The sequence below is a fragment of the Entelurus aequoreus genome, linkage group LG07 (assembly GCF_033978785.1).
Source record: "Entelurus aequoreus isolate RoL-2023_Sb linkage group LG07, RoL_Eaeq_v1.1, whole genome shotgun sequence".
Taxonomy (NCBI): Eukaryota; Metazoa; Chordata; class Actinopteri; order Syngnathiformes; family Syngnathidae; genus Entelurus; species Entelurus aequoreus.
Window position 1 is genome coordinate 83727872 of NC_084737.1, and position 19305 is coordinate 83747176.

Sequence of the window (19305 nt, forward strand, 5' to 3'; positions counted from 1 at the left end):
CTTTTAATCTTTTAACTTTTAACGTCTGCACTGTTTTTTATTTTTATTGTCTGCATTTTAATTTTGCTTTTATTTTCTTTCATTTCACTTTGTTGTCTGTGAAGCACTTTGAGTCTGCCTTGTGTATGAAAAGCGCTATACAAATAAAGTTGCCTTGCCTTGCCTTATGTGACATTCATCCTCCACTGTTACCATTTCTAATATAAAGTAGTGTAAAGTTCTTACTTATATATGTCAGTAAACTCGCCATGAAAGCGCTAAAACATACCGGTGTAGTGAGTTTACATTATTCACCCAAGGAACTTTAGTTATTAGAGAGTTCCGGTCGGACGTTTTTTTCACGGTACACATTTCGGGCGTTGTTGTTGCACTAGTGAGCCACGGATGAGGAGACGCTGCTCCGTTATTGATGGAAGTAAAGTCTGAATGTCATTAAAACAGTTAGCGCCATCTTTTGACACTTCTTCCACTCCCGTCCTTGCACGCTACACCGCTACAACAAAGATGATGTAAATAAGACCGCCCACAAAACGGCGCACCTTGAAGCGATCTATGCAACATTTTGACCAAAGAAGCACCATTACATGTTATGTAGACCACAAGGAAGTGTCTTCAATTTAGAAAAAATAATAATAATATGACCACTTTAATGCGCCTTGTGTATGCAAATATACCTGACTCGACTCGCTCATCGGCAGTGCGCCTTATAACCCGGTGCGCCCTACGGTCCGGAAAAAAGACTGAGCACTTTTTAAAATGTCGAAGTGCAAGTCAACAAGGCAAAAGTATTGTGATTGAATACCACGACATCTTCTCGTGTGTGTGCATAATTCTCACAAATAGTTAGGCTGTCAAGTCATCAGCTCATAGCAGCTGCGGGAGCGCCTTTGAACAGTAACAAGTCACTGACACGAAGACCATAATTAAGCAAATTGTCGCCACTCAGGCTCATTTCGAACCCGCCACTAGTTAGATAAGACATCCCTGCTCATACTTTCACAAAAACAGCTTTGCACAAAAAAAGGCTTTGCTGCACTTCTTAAAATAAAGCCAACTATTAAAATCACTTTTAAATTGTTTAAATACCAATTTCAGTCTAGGTTTGGTCAACACACATCCAATACATTATTGTTAGAGATGTCCGATAAATGCTTTAAAATGTAATATCGGAAATTATCGGTATCGTTTTTTTTGTTGTTGTTTTTTTAGTTTTTTTATTAAATCAACATAAAAAACACAAGATACACTTACAATTAGTGCACCAAGCCAAAAAACCTCCCTCCCCCCATTTACACTCATTCACACAAAAGGGTTGTTTCTTTCTGTTATTAATATTCTGGTTCCTACATTATATATCAATATATATCAATACAGTCTGCAAGGGATACAGTCCGTAAGCACACATGATTGTGCGTGCTGCTGCTCCACTAATAGTACTAACCTTTAACAGTTATTTTTACTCATTTTCATTAATTACTAGTTTCTATGTAACTGTTTGTTTTACTTTCTTTTTTATTCAAGAAAATGTTTTTAATTTATTTATCTTATTTTATTTGATTTTATTCATTTTTTTTAAAAAGGACCTTATCTTCACCATACCTGGTTGTCCAAATTAGGCATAATAATGTGTTAATTCCACGACTGTATATATCGGTATCGGTAATTAAAGAGTTGGACAATATCGGAATATCGGATATCGGCAAAAAGCCATTATCGGACATCCTTAATTATTGTTGCACCTTATTTGCACTTTACAATGTTTTTTTGTGTCATCTAACTCCCTAAAAATTCACAGATTACTAAATATGCAATAAAGCCAGTAGCTATTTTCTTATACATCAAACAGTAACTGTTAGAATAATGATGTATAAATTATCAAACAACTCTTATGCTTAAAGGCCATTGCTATAGTTCTTATCAATTGTGCTGAAGTTGAACTTTTCTATCTGTGCAAAGGCACAACTTGTGGTCTTGCTTTGCGAGTTTTCTCTTGTCAGCAGTTTGGTTCCAGACCCTGCCTGCTGACAGCCAAGGATGAACATCGAGTACCTCAACGCAGACAAAACAGAGACAGGGCGAAATCACGAGTGTCAGCACATTTCCATTCTGAATAATCATGTATTGTGTTAGAGCAGTGGTCCCCAATCTTTTTGTAACTGCAGACCGGTCAACGCTTGAAAATCTGTCCCACGGACCGGGGGGAAGGATGGTAATTTATTTTTATTTTTATTTTAATTTTTATTTTTATTTTTATTTTTATTTTTATTTTTATTTTTATTTTTATTTTTATTTTTATTTTTATTTTTTATTTATTTATTTATTTTTTGTCATAAAAAAATACAATCATGTGTGCTTACGGACTGTATCCCTTGCAGACTGTATTGATATATATTCATATATAATGTAGGAACCAGAAATATTAATAACAGAAAGAAACAACCCTTTTGTGTGAATGAGTGTAAATGGGGGAGGGAGGTTTTTTGGGTTGGTGCACTAATTGTAAGTGTATCTTTTGTTTTTTATGTTGATTTAATAAAAATAAAAAAAGTAATAATAATGTTTATTTATTTATTTTAAATTCTCGTGTGGCCCGGTACCAATCGATCCACGGACCGGTACCGGGCCGCGGCCCGGAGGTTGGGGACCACTGCCTTAGAGCGTAGGGGGAAACTGTAACTGAGTGTACAGCCCAATACGTCTCTCCTCATGAGCAAAATTCAACTCTGTCTCTGCGTGATTCCTTCTTATTGTCTTGTGTAATAGATAGTTTGGTGTTTGAACCTGACAGTAACTTGGTAAACCGTCAAAATACAATGTTATAAGACATGAAAGATTATGAATAAGCTAAGCTTGACAGGTGTTTGCATACGTGAACAAAAGGCGAATAATCATTAAAAGTGTAGCGTTACTGTCATCTGAGAAATTATATTTTTAGAAGATCCAAAAAGAAGTTAAGCAAGTTGCACGACGACAATTACATGACAACATTTACTGGCAGAAAAACAAACAGCTAATTAAATAGAATTAAATAGACTGATGACATGTCGTCATCCAGAGGGGAGGAGCCATGCACCTTGGGTGGTTGTTTTATTCCAGCACATTAGAGCAAATCACAGAAATTAACAAACATTTCCTCTATTGGCTGTGAGCAGAACAAGGAAATAATCAGGGGCCGTACTTATCAAGCTTCTTAGAGTGCCATTTTACACTTAAGTCCTGAGAATTTGCGAAATTTAGTCCTACTCTCAAACTTAAGAATAAAAGCTTTTTATCAACGTTCTTAAGTCTAAGAATCACTCCTACTCTCCACGATATTTAAGAGACCTTCAGAGGTGTCTTAAGTGGTTAGGAGTTGCCAGCAGGGGGTGGCACTGAGGCGAGAGAGACGTGCGCCAACGTTCAGGGAACGGAACAATGTTGTTGTTTTTTTTGATGACGAGCAGCTGATCAAACGGTATCGTTTAGACAGAGCGGATATTATTTTTGTCACAGATTTAATACTTTTCGATTCCTTGTTGATTTCTGCATGTGTCTGCAGTGGGCTAGTATATATAGAGCCACCCACACCAGTTTCAAATTAGTTGCCTAATTAATGAATTGGAAAGAAAATGTTATGACAGTAGCGTATGTGTGTGGCCGTGAGGTGAGTGACGTCAGTGGGTGTGTGGGCGAGAGAAGAGAGGGAGCGGTAGCGTGAGTGCCGGCGGGGACTAGTTTGTTTTGTATTATTTTGTAGTTTATTGTCAAAATATACACTCCCATTGTCCACTTAAATATTTCCAAGATATTTCTTTATTCTTGGACAACGGATTCCCTTCCGTGATTGGTCATTTCTATGGACACAGAAATGACGTCACCTAAAATTGCGTTTACGGCACATAGTAATGTCGTAATTCAGCTCTGAGTGTGACACTTAAGATTCAGTCCTACACTTCGCTGAAAGTGTGAGTAAGACGCTTGATAACTAACTTTTAAGTGCAGCTTTCAGCCAAGAATTTATTTACTCTTAAGTCAACTCTTAGCAGACTTCTTAGGAGTAATTCTAAGAAGCTTGATAAGTACGGCCCCAGATCAGATCTGATTGGATGGGAGGCAATGGCATGACATCATTGTTGAATCATTCCTCAATCTTCATGCAGAAGTAATGTTATTGTTAAGATGGTCAAACGTAATGAGTCACGCAGCCTTCCAAAACAAAAATGTTGTTGTCATTTTGTCATTGTAACATATTTTTGATGGACGTTGCAAGTGTCACATTTTGCGTGTCGTATGTGCTCATATGTGCTTGAGGTTTTTTCCCGGCCTCAAACTGAGCCCCTCTTTTACCCCCAATTGGAGCTTAGTTTGGGAGTTGCTTTTTTTCTCCTCCTCCTGCCCCCATGTTTACCTTTCCTTCTGACCTCTTTATGGGACGCCGCTAAGTGGCAACCCATTAGTCTTTCCCAGGCCTGGGCAATTATTTTGTCTTGGGGGGCCAAATTTTGAGACAAAAATGTGTCTGGGAGACGGTATATCTGATTTTTAGGAACACGAAAACAAAACCTCACTATAATGTTTGATTGGATGCTAAAAATGTCATGACAGACCGCCTTAAAAAACAGAATGGAATTTTTAATTTTTTTTTACTGAATGAGACACAGAATGTACATGAAAATAAAGAATGTGGGATTTGCAATATTAACTATGAAGGATAAAACACTGAATATTGACAACATATGAACATCATACACTCCATCCACATATTTTACAATCAAGCGAAATGCAACAAACACAGTGAAATATGAACGCGATAGGTAAAATAAACCCCACCTACAATCTGATACATCGCTAAGCTTTAGAACTTTGCTGTAAAAATCTCCTTCCGTGTCTGTCCCTGACATCATTTCAGGCTGGCCACTCTGTGGAAACGCTCCCCACCCACACTGCTCGGTGCCTCGTCTGAGCTGCTGTGACTTAGATGACCATAGCAACTAATTAGATGACCATAGTAACTAATTATATTACCATAGTAACTAGTGTATCATGCAAAAGCACCGATTCCAACCATTGAAATACTTTGTATAGTTCAAGACTTACGGTTATTTGAAAACATCACTAAAAAAAATATTTGGGAATGTCCGGTGGGCCAGATTGAAAAGCTTAACGGGCCGCATGTGGCCCCCGGACCTTAATTTGCCCAGGTATGGTCTTTCTGTTCTGTCTACCCGTGTCTATAGTATGTCTGATCATAGAAGAGTTATACTGAAAACAAATGTTGTACTTTTTAAGTGCAATGACAAGTTATATTCTATTCAAAATATTACCAAAAATGTGTTGTTATAAAAATTACATTATTTTATATTATTATTATTTTCATAATCATTTATTATTTTTAATATAAATACAAAATAATATTTATTAAATCATTACCAACAACAACAATGCACAATTAGCAAAAAATGACATTATTTTGTACTGCAGTACTTCGCTTTCTTGTAGTGTTTGTCCATCCATCCATCTTCTTCCGCTTATCTGAGGTCGGGTCGCGGGGGCAGCAACCTAAGCAGGGAAGCCCAGACTTCCCTCACCCAGCCACTTCGTCCAGCTCTTCCCGGGGGATCCAGAGGCGTTCCTAGGCCAGCCGGGAGACATAGTCTTCCCAACGTGTCCTGGGTCTTCCCCGTGGCCTCCTACCGGTCGGACGTGCCCTAAACACCTCCCTAGGGAGGCGTTCGGGTGGCATCCTGACCAGATGCCCGAACCACCTCATCTGGCTCCACTCGATGTGGAGGAGCAGCGGCTTTACTTTGAGCACCTCCCGGATGGCAGAGCTTCTCACCCTATCTCTAAGGGAGAGACCCGCCACCCGGCGGAGGAAACTCATTTGGGCCGCTTGTACCCGTGATCATGTCCTTTCGGTCATAACCCAAAGCTCATGACCATAGGTGAGGATGGGAACGTAGTAGATCGACCGGTAAATTGAGAGCTTTGCCTTCCGGCTCAGCTCCTTCTTCACCACAACGGATCGATACAGCGTCCGCATTACTGAAGACGCCGCACCGATCCGCCTGTCGATCTCACGATCCACTCTTCCCTCACTCGTGAACAAAACTCCGAGGTACTTGAACTCCTCCACTTGGGGAAGGGTCTCCTCCGCAACCCGGAGATGGCACTCCACCCTTTTCCGGGCGAGAACCATGGACTCGGACTTGGAGGTGCTGATTCTCATCCCAGTCGCTTCACACTCAGCTGCGAACCGATCCAGCGAGTGTAGTGTTTGTATTTATTATTATTTTATTTATTTATTTTTACAGTATTTTGCTGCCCTATTCTGGTCTCTTTCATCAGAGAGGAACTATAATGGACAGTCCTTTGCCGAACCCATTTCACCGGTTCTTATTGAACCAGAGAGTTACTCTGAGATTATCACCGTAGAATCGCCAACACTCTCTGGACTATAATCTCGTTAAACTGAGATAACGCTCTGTAGTTCCATCCATTCACCTGGTGAATGTGTGCTCCCTGGCTAATAAGATGGACGAACTGCTGCTCCCAAACCACCAGAAACACAGATTTTTGCAGATCCGCCTCTCTGTGAAACCTGCCTCAGTGAACACATCCAGGATAGCTCCTCAGAGCGAACCGCGTAAAAGAGCTCTCAGGGATGACGCAGGGGAGGCAGAAGGTTTATGGCCACAACTAGAGAGTTTTCTTTATAAAAACGGTTTATTTACCACGGGGGAGTTCTCTCCGTGTGTTAAGGACATCCTACCTTGGGCCTATAAACAGAAGCATTAATACACCTGGCTGACTATATTACAGATGTGGAGTCCCTGCTCATTATCGTAGGGGATCTTAACAGCGCAAATCCAACCCATGAACTCCCAAATCCAGACAGCATATTGAGTGCCCCACCAGGGGAGCTAACACACTGGACCACTGCTACACAGTTATAAAAGACTCATACTGCTCTGTTCCCCATGCAGCTTTAGGACTCTCTGATCACTTTCTGATTCACCTCATCCCGACCGACAGGCTGGAGTTAAAAAAAACTGCCAAACCTGTATCATGGACTGTGAAGAGATGGTCAAAGAAATCCAAGCACCAGTTACAGGCCTGCTCTGATTGTACAGATTTGAGTGTCTTTGAAGTTGCATCAGAAATTCTTGACCAACTCATCGACACTGTGACATCACACATCAGCTTTTTGTGAGGACATGTGTGTGCAGACCATTCAACAACAAGCCCTGGTTTACACCTCAGCTTAGGAAGCTGCATCTCTGGAAAGAGGTTCCGCAGCCTCGGTAGCAGAACCCACAGGTTCTGTAACAGCTTCTTCCCTCAGGCCATAAGACTTTTGAACGCATCAAAATAATCCCCTCAATTCCCCCAAAAAGGGATCAACTCACTGAACTATAAAGACAATACAACATACATCCGTAAACGTGGATGCATATGCAAAAGTGTGACATATTTATCTGTACAGTAATCTATTTACATCTGCACCATCTTTTGTAAAAGCAAACACTCTGCACCTTATTGCTCTTTTATCCTGCACTACAACGAGCTAATGCAACACAATTTTGTTCTTATCTGTACTGTAAAGTTCAAATTTGAATGACAACAAGGGAAGTCTAAGTCTAAGTCTATCAGGCCAAGGAGAACAACTACAGGAGTTCAAGCAGTCCAGGAACAAACTGAGAAAGAAGATCAGGGTAGCAAAAAGGAGTAAAACTGAGAAACTAAAACACAGCTTCTGAGCTAACCAGTTTGGGAAGGCCTGAGAGAGGTCACCAACTACATGAAACCCACACCCCACCCTGCAGGTAACAATAAACGGGCCGAGGACCTGAACAGCTTCTACTGCAGGTCTTCACAACCATCACCCCAACACTCGTACTCTGCCCTACCTGCTCCTCCAACAATGCCCTCCTTCACGATCTGTGAAAAGAATGTGCGCCAGCTCTTCCAGAAACAAAAGATCAGAAAGGCTCGAGGACTAGATGGTGTGTGTCCCTCTTGCCTGAGAGTCTGTGCTGAGCAGCTGGCCCCCATCTTCACGCAAATCTTCAAGTCATCACTGGAGCTGTGCGAAGTGCCCTCTTGCTTCGAGAGGCTCCACCATCATCCCAGTCGTAAAAAGAAACCTGCCATCCCAGGACTCAATGACTAGAGACCCGTCACCCTGACGTTTGTGGTCATGAAGTCCTTTGAGAGAATGGCGTTGCATCACCCTTAGGTCATCACAGGGCAAACAGGTCGGTGGACGATGCAGTCAACTGAACCACATCCTGTATCACCTTGACTCCCCAGGGACCTAGGCCAGGATCCTGTTTGTGGACTTCAACTCTGCATTTAACACTATTATCCTGGATATCCTGCACAGCAAACTCAGCTAGCTCACAGTGCCGACTTCCAACGTCCTGACTGACAGGAGGTAGCAGGTAAGGCTGGGTAGCATCACAACCAGCACCAGGACACAGGTGCCCCCCTGTGGTGTCTTCACTCCCCACTGCTTTTCTCTCTCTACATCAATGACCGCACCTCAGGGGATCCTTCTGCAAAACCTTTGAAGTTTGCAGGCTACACTACCGTCATCAGTCTTGGCAACACGCCTGCCTACAGAAGGGAGGTGGAACAGCTGTCTCTCTGGTGCTGTAAGAACCATATGGAGCTGTGAACTCTTTAAAGTTCCAGGGATCCACAATCTCACCGGACCTATAGACACAATCAGGTAAAAGGCACAGCAGAGGATGTACTTCCAGAAGTTTAACCAGACCCAGGAGCGGCTGATCATGTTCTACAGTACACCTCCATCACTGTCTGGTTCGACAGACTGCAACGGACGATTAGGATCATCGTGTCAACCTTCCCCCCATCCAGGACTTATACCTGACCATGGTCACTGCAGAGCCCTGACACCCCGGTCACAAACCGTTCAAAGTCCTTCCCTCCAGCGGGCGTTTACAAATCACTGTACAGCAAAACAACCTGTCTCGAGAACATTTTCTTCCCCCAGGCTATCAATCTTATTTACGCTGTGAAATAACTCTTACTCTAATCCGTCACTTTGAATGTACTAACTCATGTTCACATCGTCATCTCTTTGCCTTTTCTCAGTTCACCACCGGACTATTATTGATTCATGAATGGAAGACCTGCACAAATAGGTGTGGGAGCTTACCTGGCGAAGGCACGTGAGCGAACAGTTCTGAGGATTGGACGATTGGAGATCGGCCACTATCAGGAGGTGACACAACACCAAGGCTCCAATCCACATTTTGTCACGACCGACACCACGAGTCAAAACACACGACACCACGAGTCAAAACACACGACACCACTGAGTAGAGAAACAGCGAGCAGGCTAAAGTGTCAGAGTTGTGATTGCAACAGGAGGCGTGATGTCAGGAAAGATCTTGCAGGTGGGGGCGTGGTGTCTTTAGCAGGCGAGGCTGGCGTGATCGGCATCTTTAACGTGACTGCTGCACATTACAGACTACAGCCTTCCAAAACTGTAATTAATGAACACAAGAAGGAGTTCAAAAACATCCAATTGTCAGTACAGAATACATTTATTAAAGGAGCAATATGTAAAAATGTAATGTCAAGTCATCATTAAATGGCCCTGATACTGTTTGTCAAAAGGCATTTATAAATCATGTTCTCTTCGAATACTTCTATAAATGACAACAGTAGTTCAGCCGGGATATTTGATATCTATATACAAACCCCGTTTCCATATGAGTTGGGAAATTGTGTTAGATGTACACTACCGTTCAAACGTTTGGGGTCACCCAAACAATTTAGTGGAATAGCCTTCATTTCTAAGAACAAGAATAGACTGTCGAGTTTCAGATGAAAGTTCTCTTTTTCTGGCCATTTTGAGCGTTTCATTGACCCCACAAATGTGATGCTCCAGAAACTCAATCTGCTCAAAGGAAGGTCAGTTTTGTAGCTTCTGTAACGAGCTAAAGTGTTTTCAGATGTGTGAACATGATTGCACAAGGGTTTTCTAATCATCAATTAGCCTTCTGAGCCAATGAGCAAACACATTGTACCATTAGAACACTGGAGTGATAGTTGCTGGAAATGGGCCTCTATACACCTATGTAGATATTGCACCAAAAACTACACATTTGCAGCTAGAATAGTCATTTACCACATTAGCAATGTATAGAGTGTATTTCTTTAAAGTGAAGACTAGTTTAAAGTTATCTTCCTTGAAAAGTACAGTGCTTTTCCTTCAAAAATAAGGACATTTCAATGTGACCCCAAACTTTTGAACGGTAGTGTAAATATAAACGGAATACAATGATTTGCAAATCATTTTCAACCCATATTCAGTTGAATATGCTACAAAGACAACATATTTGATGTTCAAACTGATAAACATATTGTTTTTTGCAAATAATCATTAACTTTAGAATTTGATGCCAGCCACACGTGACAAAGAAGTTGGGAAAGGTGGCAATAAATAATGATAAAGTTGAGGAATGCTCATCAAACACTTATTTGGAACATCCCACAGGTGAACAGGCAAATTGGGAACAGGTGGGTGCCATGACTGGGTGTAAAAGTAGATTCCATGAAATGCTCAGTCATTCACAAACAAGGATGGGGCGAGGGTCACCACTTTGTCAACAAATGCGTGAGCAAATTGTTGAACAGTTTAAGAAAAAACTTTCTCAACCAGCTATTGCAAGGAATTGAGGGATTTCACCATCTACGCTCCGTAATATCATCAAAGGGTTCAGAGAATGTGGAGAAATCACTGCACGTAAGCAGCTAAGCCCGTGACCTTCCATCCCTCAGGCTGTACTGCATCAACAAGCCACATCAGTGTGTAAAGGATATCACCACATGGGCTCAGGAACACTTCAGAAACCCACTGCTCCAAAACCTGTATGTACCTTTCAGCATTAATGGTGCCTTCACAGATGTGTAAGTTACCCATGTCTTGGGCACTAATACACCCCCATACCATCACACATGCTGGCGTTTACACTTTGCACCTATAACAATCCGGATGGTTCTTTTCCTCTTTGGTCCGGAGGACACGACGTCCACAGTTTCCAAAAACAATTTGAAATGTGGACTCGTCAGACCACAGAACACTTTTCCACTTTGTATCAGTCCATCTTAGATTGACAAACAACCTATTTAGATACGGGTAGTGTCAGTGCCTATTTCCTTCTCAAAATGATGATACTAATGTTCCGGCATTAGCCCGGCTGTCATCATGGCAATGTGAAACGTATGGAAACAGCCAAATCACATGATAAAAGAATTCCTCATTCGTGTTTGCATATTGTGGACTACATGCACCAAGTTATATGGCAATCTGAAAGGTTTCAAACAGTAGCCTGTAGGCATACCTTGGTAAAACGTCTCCTCTTTAGTTTTGGGCGTACATTAGGCTGCTTAGTATGCTCTACTTATTTTCACCAGTATAGCCATTGCTAGCGTTGGTTGTAGTTTGTTTTAGTCTTTGTTTTCTGATTGTACTGAAAATAACCATATCATTGCCATTTGTTGTGATATTGTACCCAGGCATGACGTACTTCTTCCTGAAAATAGCCTCATTTCCTTGTAAAATGTGTTGGTTAGAGATTTCAATCAATCAATCAATGTTTATTTATATAGCCCTAAATCACAAGTGTCTCAAAGGGCTGCACAATCCTCGGTTCAGATCCCACATAAGGGCAAGGAAAAACTCACAACCCAGTGGGACGTAGATGTGAATGACTATGAGAAACCTTGGAGAGGACCCCCCCCCCCCCCCCTCTGGGGGAGACCGGATGCAATGGACGTCGAGTGGGTCTAACATAATATTGTGAAAGTCCAGTCCATAGTGGATCTAACGTATTAGTGAGAGTCCAGTCCATAGTGGATCTAACATAATAGTGAAAGTCCAGTCCATAGTGGATCTAACATAATAGTGAGAGTCCATAGTGGATCTAACATAATAGTGAGAGTCCAGTCCATAGTGGATCTAACATAATAGTGTGAAAGTCCAGTCCATAGTGGAGCTAACATAATAGTGAGAGTCCAGTCCATAGTGGATCTAACATAATAGTGTGAGAGTCCAGTCCATAGTGGATCTAACATAATAGTGTAAGAGTCCAGTCCATAGTGGATCTAACATAATAGTGAGAGTCCAGTCCATAGTGGATCTAACATAATAGTGAGAGTCCAGTCCATAGTGGCTCTAACATAATAGTGAGAGTCCAGTCCATAGTGGATCTAACATAATAGTGAGAGTCCAGTCCATAGTGGATCTAACATAATAGTGAGAGTCCAGTCCATAGTGGATCTAACATAATAGTGAGAGTCCAGTCCATAGTGGCTCTAACATAATAGTGAGAGTCCAGTCCATAGTGGATCTAACATAATAGTGAGAGTCCAGTCCATAGTGGATCTAACATAATAGTGTGAGAGTCCAGTCCATAGTGGATCTAACATAATAGTGTGAGAGTCCAGTCCATAGTGGATCTAACATAATAGTGAGAGTCCAGTCCATAGTGGATCTAACATAATAGTGAGAGTCCAGTCCATAGTGGATCTAACATAATAGTGAGAGTCCAGTCCATAGTGGATCTAACATAATAGTGAGAGTCCAGTCCATAGTGGATCTAACATAATAGTGAGAGTCCAGTCCATAGTGGATCTAACATAATAGGGAGAGTCCAGTCCATAGTGGCTCTAACATAATAGTGAGAGTCCAGTCCATAGTGGATCTAACATAATAGTGTGAGAGTCCAGTCCATAGTGGATCTAACATAATAGTGAAAGTCCAGTCCATAGTGGATCTAACATAATAGTGAGAGTCCAGTCCATAGTGGATCTAACATAATAGTGAGAGTCCAGTCCATAGTGGATCCAACATAATAGTGTGAGAGTCCAGTCCATAGTGGATCTAACATAATAGTGAGAGTCCAGTCCATAGTGAATCTAACATAATAGTGAGAGTCCAGTCCATAGTGGATCTAACATAATAGTGAAAGTCCAGTCCATAGTGGATCTAACATAATAGTGTGAGAGTCCAGTCCATAGTGGATCTAACATAATAGTGAGAGTCCAGTCCATAGTGGATCTAACATAATAGTGAGAGTCCAGTCCATAGTGGATCTAACATAATAGTGAGAGTCCAGTCCATAGTGGGGCCAGCAGGAGACCATCCCGAGTGGAGACGGGTCAGCAGCGCAGAGATGTCCCCAGCCGATGCGCAGGCGAGCGGTCCACCCCGGGTCCCGACTCTGGACAGCCAGCACTTCGTCCATGGCCACCGGACCTGTGCCCCCACTTCCACAAGGGAGAGGGGGGCAGAGCGGAAAAGAAAAGAAACGGCAGATCAACTGATTTGTTATTGACAAAACGCTTGTCTATTCAGCTATTAAGGTCCCAGAACCTCAACTCCTAGTAAGAAGCATTGGAAGTTTGAAGTTCTTTGGAATAGCCCAGTCGATCAAGCCGGAGTCGGCTGCGTATCTGGCAACCTCAGTCAGGGAGAGGGGTAGTGGACTACAGAATTTCAGTACCATTTCTGGCCAGATTCCTACACTTGGCTCCTTTAACCGTCATTCAACCACAAGCATTTAAGTTAGCGTTTTGATGAACTTAAGAGGTTCCAAGGAAATATGTTACAATACAGAAGACGTTTGATGCAGTTTCACCAGATCTGGAAAACCCAAAAAAAGAACAGGGTTAAGTTGCTAGAAAACGATAGAAGGAACATTGACAACAAAACAAAAGTCAGACATGTGGATGGACCGGTGTTGCCTAGTGGGCGGGGCAGAACAAGAAGACGGTTAAAAAGAAGAGAAAGCTGACAAACGACAAGAAAAGACTGTGCTGCACACCACTGCCTCTGCCAACTCATCACATTTTACTGTTTGCTTCGACAAGGTGGAACGTCTGAATGTCCCTCAGGTGGCACAATTTGGAAATCGACCATTTTTAGCAAAGATATGTCGCACATCACCTTTACCTGCATGACATCATGCCGGTTGTTTTGTTTAAAAAAAAAGTATATCCTAATATAAATATATACAGTACAGGCCAAATGTTTGGACACACCTTCTCATTCAATGTGTTTTCTTTATTTTCATGACTATTTACATTGTAGATTGTCACTGAAGGCATCAAAACTATAAATGAACACGTGTGGAGTTATGTACCGGTAGCTAGCCACTAACATTTTTTAACAAATCATGAATTACTTTGCACCATGTTTGTACAAATAATAACTCATGTAAAATACAAAAGTCAACTCTCAAATTTTTAAATAAAACATGTCACACTTTGAACTGGACACCAAATCTGTTATCTGTTTCTTTGTCAGTTAGTGAAGACCAAGTCTTCAAAATATTTTCTTGGATTTTCAAATTCTATTTGAGTTTTGTCTCTCTTAGAATTAAAAATGTCGAGCAAAACGAGACCAGGTTGCTAGTAAATAAATACAATTTTAAAAATAGAGGCAGCTCACTGGTAAGTGCTGCTATTTGAGCTATTTTTAGAACAGGCCAACGGGCTACTCATCTGGTCCTTACGGGCTACCTGGTGCCCACGGGCACCCCCCCCCCCCCCCCCCCCCGCCACCCCAAAAAAGGGACAAGCAGTAGGAAATGGATGGATGGATGTTTTATATTCTAGTTTCTTCAAAATAGCCACCCTTTGCTCTGATTACGGCTTTGCACACTCTTGGCATTCTCTCGATGAGCTTCGAGAGGAAATGGTTTTCACTTCACAGGTGTGCTTGAAGCTCATCCAAACTAGATCCAAACTACGCTCTAAAGGTACAGCCCACGTGCTCCTCTATTTATTTGGGAGGTCCTAAACTACGCTCTAAAGGTACAGCCCACGTGCTCCTCTATTTATTTGGGAGGTCCTAAACTACGCTCTAAAGGTACAGCCCACGTGCTCCTCTATTTATTTGGGAGGTCCTAAACTACGCTCTAAAGGTACAGCCCACGTGCTCCTCTATTTATTTGGGAGGTCCCTGGTTACATCACTGAGGCTGTCGCTGAGGGAAGGGGGTAATCTCGACAGCCCCAGTTAGACACAATATATGACTATTATCAATCAATCAATCAATCAATCAATGTTTGTTTATATAGCCCTAAATCACAAGTGTCTCAAAGGGCTGTACTGACTATTAGTGCAATGCAAATGTGCTGACACTCGTGATATCGCCCTGTCTCTGCTTTGTCTGCGTCACGGTACTCGATGTCTGGCCTTGGCAGTCAGCAGGCCGAGTCCGGACACAACACCGATACGAGACGACTCGCAATCTTTTGGATTGCCAGCTGCCCCGTTGCACAGATAGAAAAGTACAATTTCAGCACAATTGATAATAACCATAGCAACAGCCCTTAAGCATAAGAGTTGTGTGATAATATATACATACTTATTTTAACACTGGGCAACACTTTCATTTTTTCCATGTTTTCCATTTTTATTCTCAATTCATTCACACAATATCAAATACATCAATTAAAGCTGCAAGCAGCGATGGACGGGACCGACTTTGTCGGCACATAAAATCCAAACCGGAGCAGTAATTAAAACTCTTTCGTCAACTTTTAATCAGAAGGGTTTTCAATCTCTCTCCTGTGCTAGTTTGAAGCCGACAGGACAAACGCGCTCAGAGGAGATAATGTTTGAAAAAAGGTGACCGGTTTTTACAAAACTTTTGTTTTGAAGGGGGAATTTCAAACTTCCTGTTGATTTTTGCTGGGGGTTGTCAATATATGAAATCTAGGTCTAAGTGAGACCTACATAGAGGTTTTTGTTTCATGTCTCTACGACATTCCTACTGGAAGTTACAGGCAGTTTTGTCTGTGTTTTCTTCCAAAGGGGGCGCTAGAGCGCAATTTTGAGTTTTGGGGCTAGGTTTTTTGATTAGATCGCAATTTTCGCCAGTGCTGATGTGTGTGTCCAGTTTGGTGAGTTTTGAAGCATGTTAAGGGGGTCAAATTATAGCTCAAAGAGGTAAAAGTGACTGTTTTTACAAAACTTTTGTTTTGAAGGGGGAATTGCAAACTTCCTGTTGATTTTTGCTGAAGGATGTCAGTGTATGAAATATAGGTCTAAGTGAGACCTACATAGAGGTTTTTTGTTTCATGTCTCTACGACATTCCTACTGGAAGTTACAGGCAGTTTTGTCTGTGTTTTCTTCCTAGGGGGCGCTAGAGCGCAATTTTGAGTTTTGGGGCTAGGTTTTTTGATTAGATCGCAATTTTTGCCAGTCCTGATGTGTGTGTCCAGTTTGGTGAGTTTTGAAGCATGTTCAGGGGGTCAAATTATAGCTCAAAGAGGTAAAAGTGACTGTTTTTACAAAACTTTTGTTTTGAAGGGGGAATTGCAAACTTCCTGTTGATTTTTGCTGAAGGATGTCAGTGTATGAAATCTAGGGCTAAGTGACACCTACATAGAGGTTTTTGTTTCATGTCTCTCCGACATTCCTAGTGGGAGTTACAGGCAGTTTTGTCTGTGTTTTCTTCCTAGGAGGCGCTAGAGCGCAATTTTGAGTTTTGGGGCTAGGTTTTTTTTATTAGATTGCAATTTTCGCCAGTCCTGATGTGTGTGTCAAATATGGTGAGTTTTGAAGCATGTTAAGTGGGTCAAATTACAGCTCAAAGAGGCGGCGGTGTAATAATAATAAAACCTTAGAAATACAATAGGGTCCTCTGTCCCAAAGGGACATTCGGTCCCTAAATAGTTGATTCAACATTTAAAAAGGAGCAGAAGAAGTTTGAACGTATATCTACCACCGATTCACACAAACACAACATTCGCTGTTCAAGTCAAAGACTAATACCATATTGCGATTTCAAAACATACATGGGGGCGGTGTGGCTCGGTTGGTAGAGCGGCCGTCATGTCCGTTGTGTCCTTGAGCAAGACACTCCACCCTTTATTTACATCAAGTGATGGAAAGTCCAGTACAGTTGTTCTTGGCTCCAACTCCAACAGGAGTGTGAGTGGGTGCAAGGCGCCGACTAGTGGTGAGTTTAGGGAAAGACAAGGTGAAGTCACATAGTCAAGTCTTTTTTTTTACAATCGAATCGTTGCACGAACACACAACTTTTAAACGGCAGGTGTCGCAAAAGTCACATGCAGTGCCGGCCCGTGGCATAGGCCGTATAGGCAAATGCTAAGGGCGCCGTCCATCAGGGGGCGCCACGCCAGTGCCACAAATGTTGAAGAAAAAAAAAAAAAAAAAGAAAAAAAGTTGGTACTATTATTTCTAAATACAAAAAATAATCCCACGTTAATTAAAATGCAAAGTAAAGCCTATTTAATAGAAATATTATTTGTTACAACATTTTAGACATGTATCTCGTGCGCACGAGAAACTTTTATAAAGTTATAAAAATATATATATATATTTATATATATATATATATATTATTATTTAAAAAACATTTTTAGACATGTATCTCGTGCGCACGAGAAACTTTTTATAAAGTTATAAAAAAAAAATATATATATATTATTTTTATTTTATTTTATTTTTTAGACATGTATCTCGTGTGCATTCTCGTGCGAAAGAGAAACTTTTTATAAAGTTAAAAAAATATATATATATTTATATATATATATATATTTTTTTTTTAATTTTTAGACATGTATCTCGTGCGCACGAGAAACTTTTCATAAAGTTATAAAAAAATATATATATATATTATTTTTATTTTTATTTTATTTTTTAGACATGTATCTCGTGTGTACGAGAAAGTCTCTCGTGCGCACGAGAAACTTTTTATAAAGTTATAAAAAATATATATATATATATATATGCTTTTTATTTTTTATTTTATTTTTAGACAAGTATCTCGTGCGCACGAGAAACTTTTTATAAAGTTATGAAAAAATATATATATGTATTTTTTTTTTCAGACATGTATCTCGTGCGCATGAGAAACTTTTTATAAAGTTATAAAAAAATATATATATATATTATATATATATTTTTTTTAGACATGTATCTCGTGTGCACGAGAAAGTTTCTCGTGCGAAAGAGAAACTTTTTATAAAGTTAAAAAAATATATATATATTTATATATATATATATTATTTTTTTACATTTTTTTTTAGACATGTATTTTGTGCGCACGAAAGTTATAAAAAAAATATATATACATATATATATATATATATATATAGATATATATATATATATATATATATATATATATACATATTATTATTATTTTTTTAGACATGTATCTCATGTGCACGAGAAAGTTTCTCGTGCGCATGAGAAACTTTTTATAAAGTTATAAAAAATATATATATACATATGCTTTTTATTTTTTATTTTATTTTTGGACAAGTATCTCGTGCACACGAGAAACTTTTTATAAAATTATAAAAAAATATATATATATATATTTTTTTTTTTTTCAGACATGTATCTCGTGTGTACGAGAAAGTCTCTCGTGCGCACGAGAAACTTTTTATAAAGTTATAAAAAATATATATATATATATATGCTTTTTATTTTTTATTTTATTTTTAGACAAGTATCTCGTGCGCACGAGAAACTTTTTATAAAGTTATAAAAAAATATATATATATATATATGTATATATATATATATATATATATGTATATATATATATATATATATATATATATATATACATATATATATATATATACATATATATATATATATATATATTATTATTATTATTTTTCTTTAGACATGTATCTCGTGCGCACAAAAAACTTTTTATAAAGTTATAAAAAATATATGTATATATATATTATTTTTTTAATTTTTTTTTTAGACATGTATCTCGTGTGCACGAGAAACTTTCTTGTGCGCATGTCTAAAAAAGAAAATAATAATAATAATAATAATTATAAAACATTTTTTTCCCCCCATGTCCTTTTAGGGGCTCCGTCATGACCAGCGCCCTCTGCAGTGGACATTTGTGTTTTGCATTACAGTCAATTTATTTTAATTTTTTTCAAAAATGTATAACTCTGACAAAAGAGCAAATTTAAAAACAAACGTCCACTGCAGAGGACACTGGTGCTCGGGGGGTCATGCTAAAGAACATAACAGATTGAATTTCTTTCGATTATATTTTTGCCGCACAATAATGAAAAATAAAAAAAAAATTCCTTATGGAACTTTCACCGATAACGTTGGTATTTATAGGAAAATTCTATGTGGAAAAGGTTGTGTGTTCTACCACACTCATTTCAAGATGTCATACTAAGTTTTTCTAACACCACATAAGTAACACTTTGCTGAATTTAGGAATTTAGTCAAAGATCCTCTATGTGACAGGAGCACTCTTCTGTTTT

General features: G+C 39.8%; 1 protein-coding gene across 2 annotated transcripts in view; it reads right to left on the reverse strand.

The window, feature by feature from the left end:
- si:ch211-207e14.4 (interleukin-17 receptor D) overlaps positions 1-9333 on the reverse strand; it is a 37985-nt gene extending 28652 nt beyond the window's left edge. For both annotated transcript variants that reach the window (XM_062052308.1, XM_062052307.1), the window contains exon 1: positions 9164-9333. In XM_062052308.1, coding sequence (XP_061908292.1) covers positions 9164-9259 — 96 coding nt within the window. In that variant the 5' untranslated portion in view covers positions 9260-9333. The remainder of the gene's footprint in view (positions 1-9163) is intronic.
- Positions 9334-19305: the final 9972 nt, after the last annotated feature.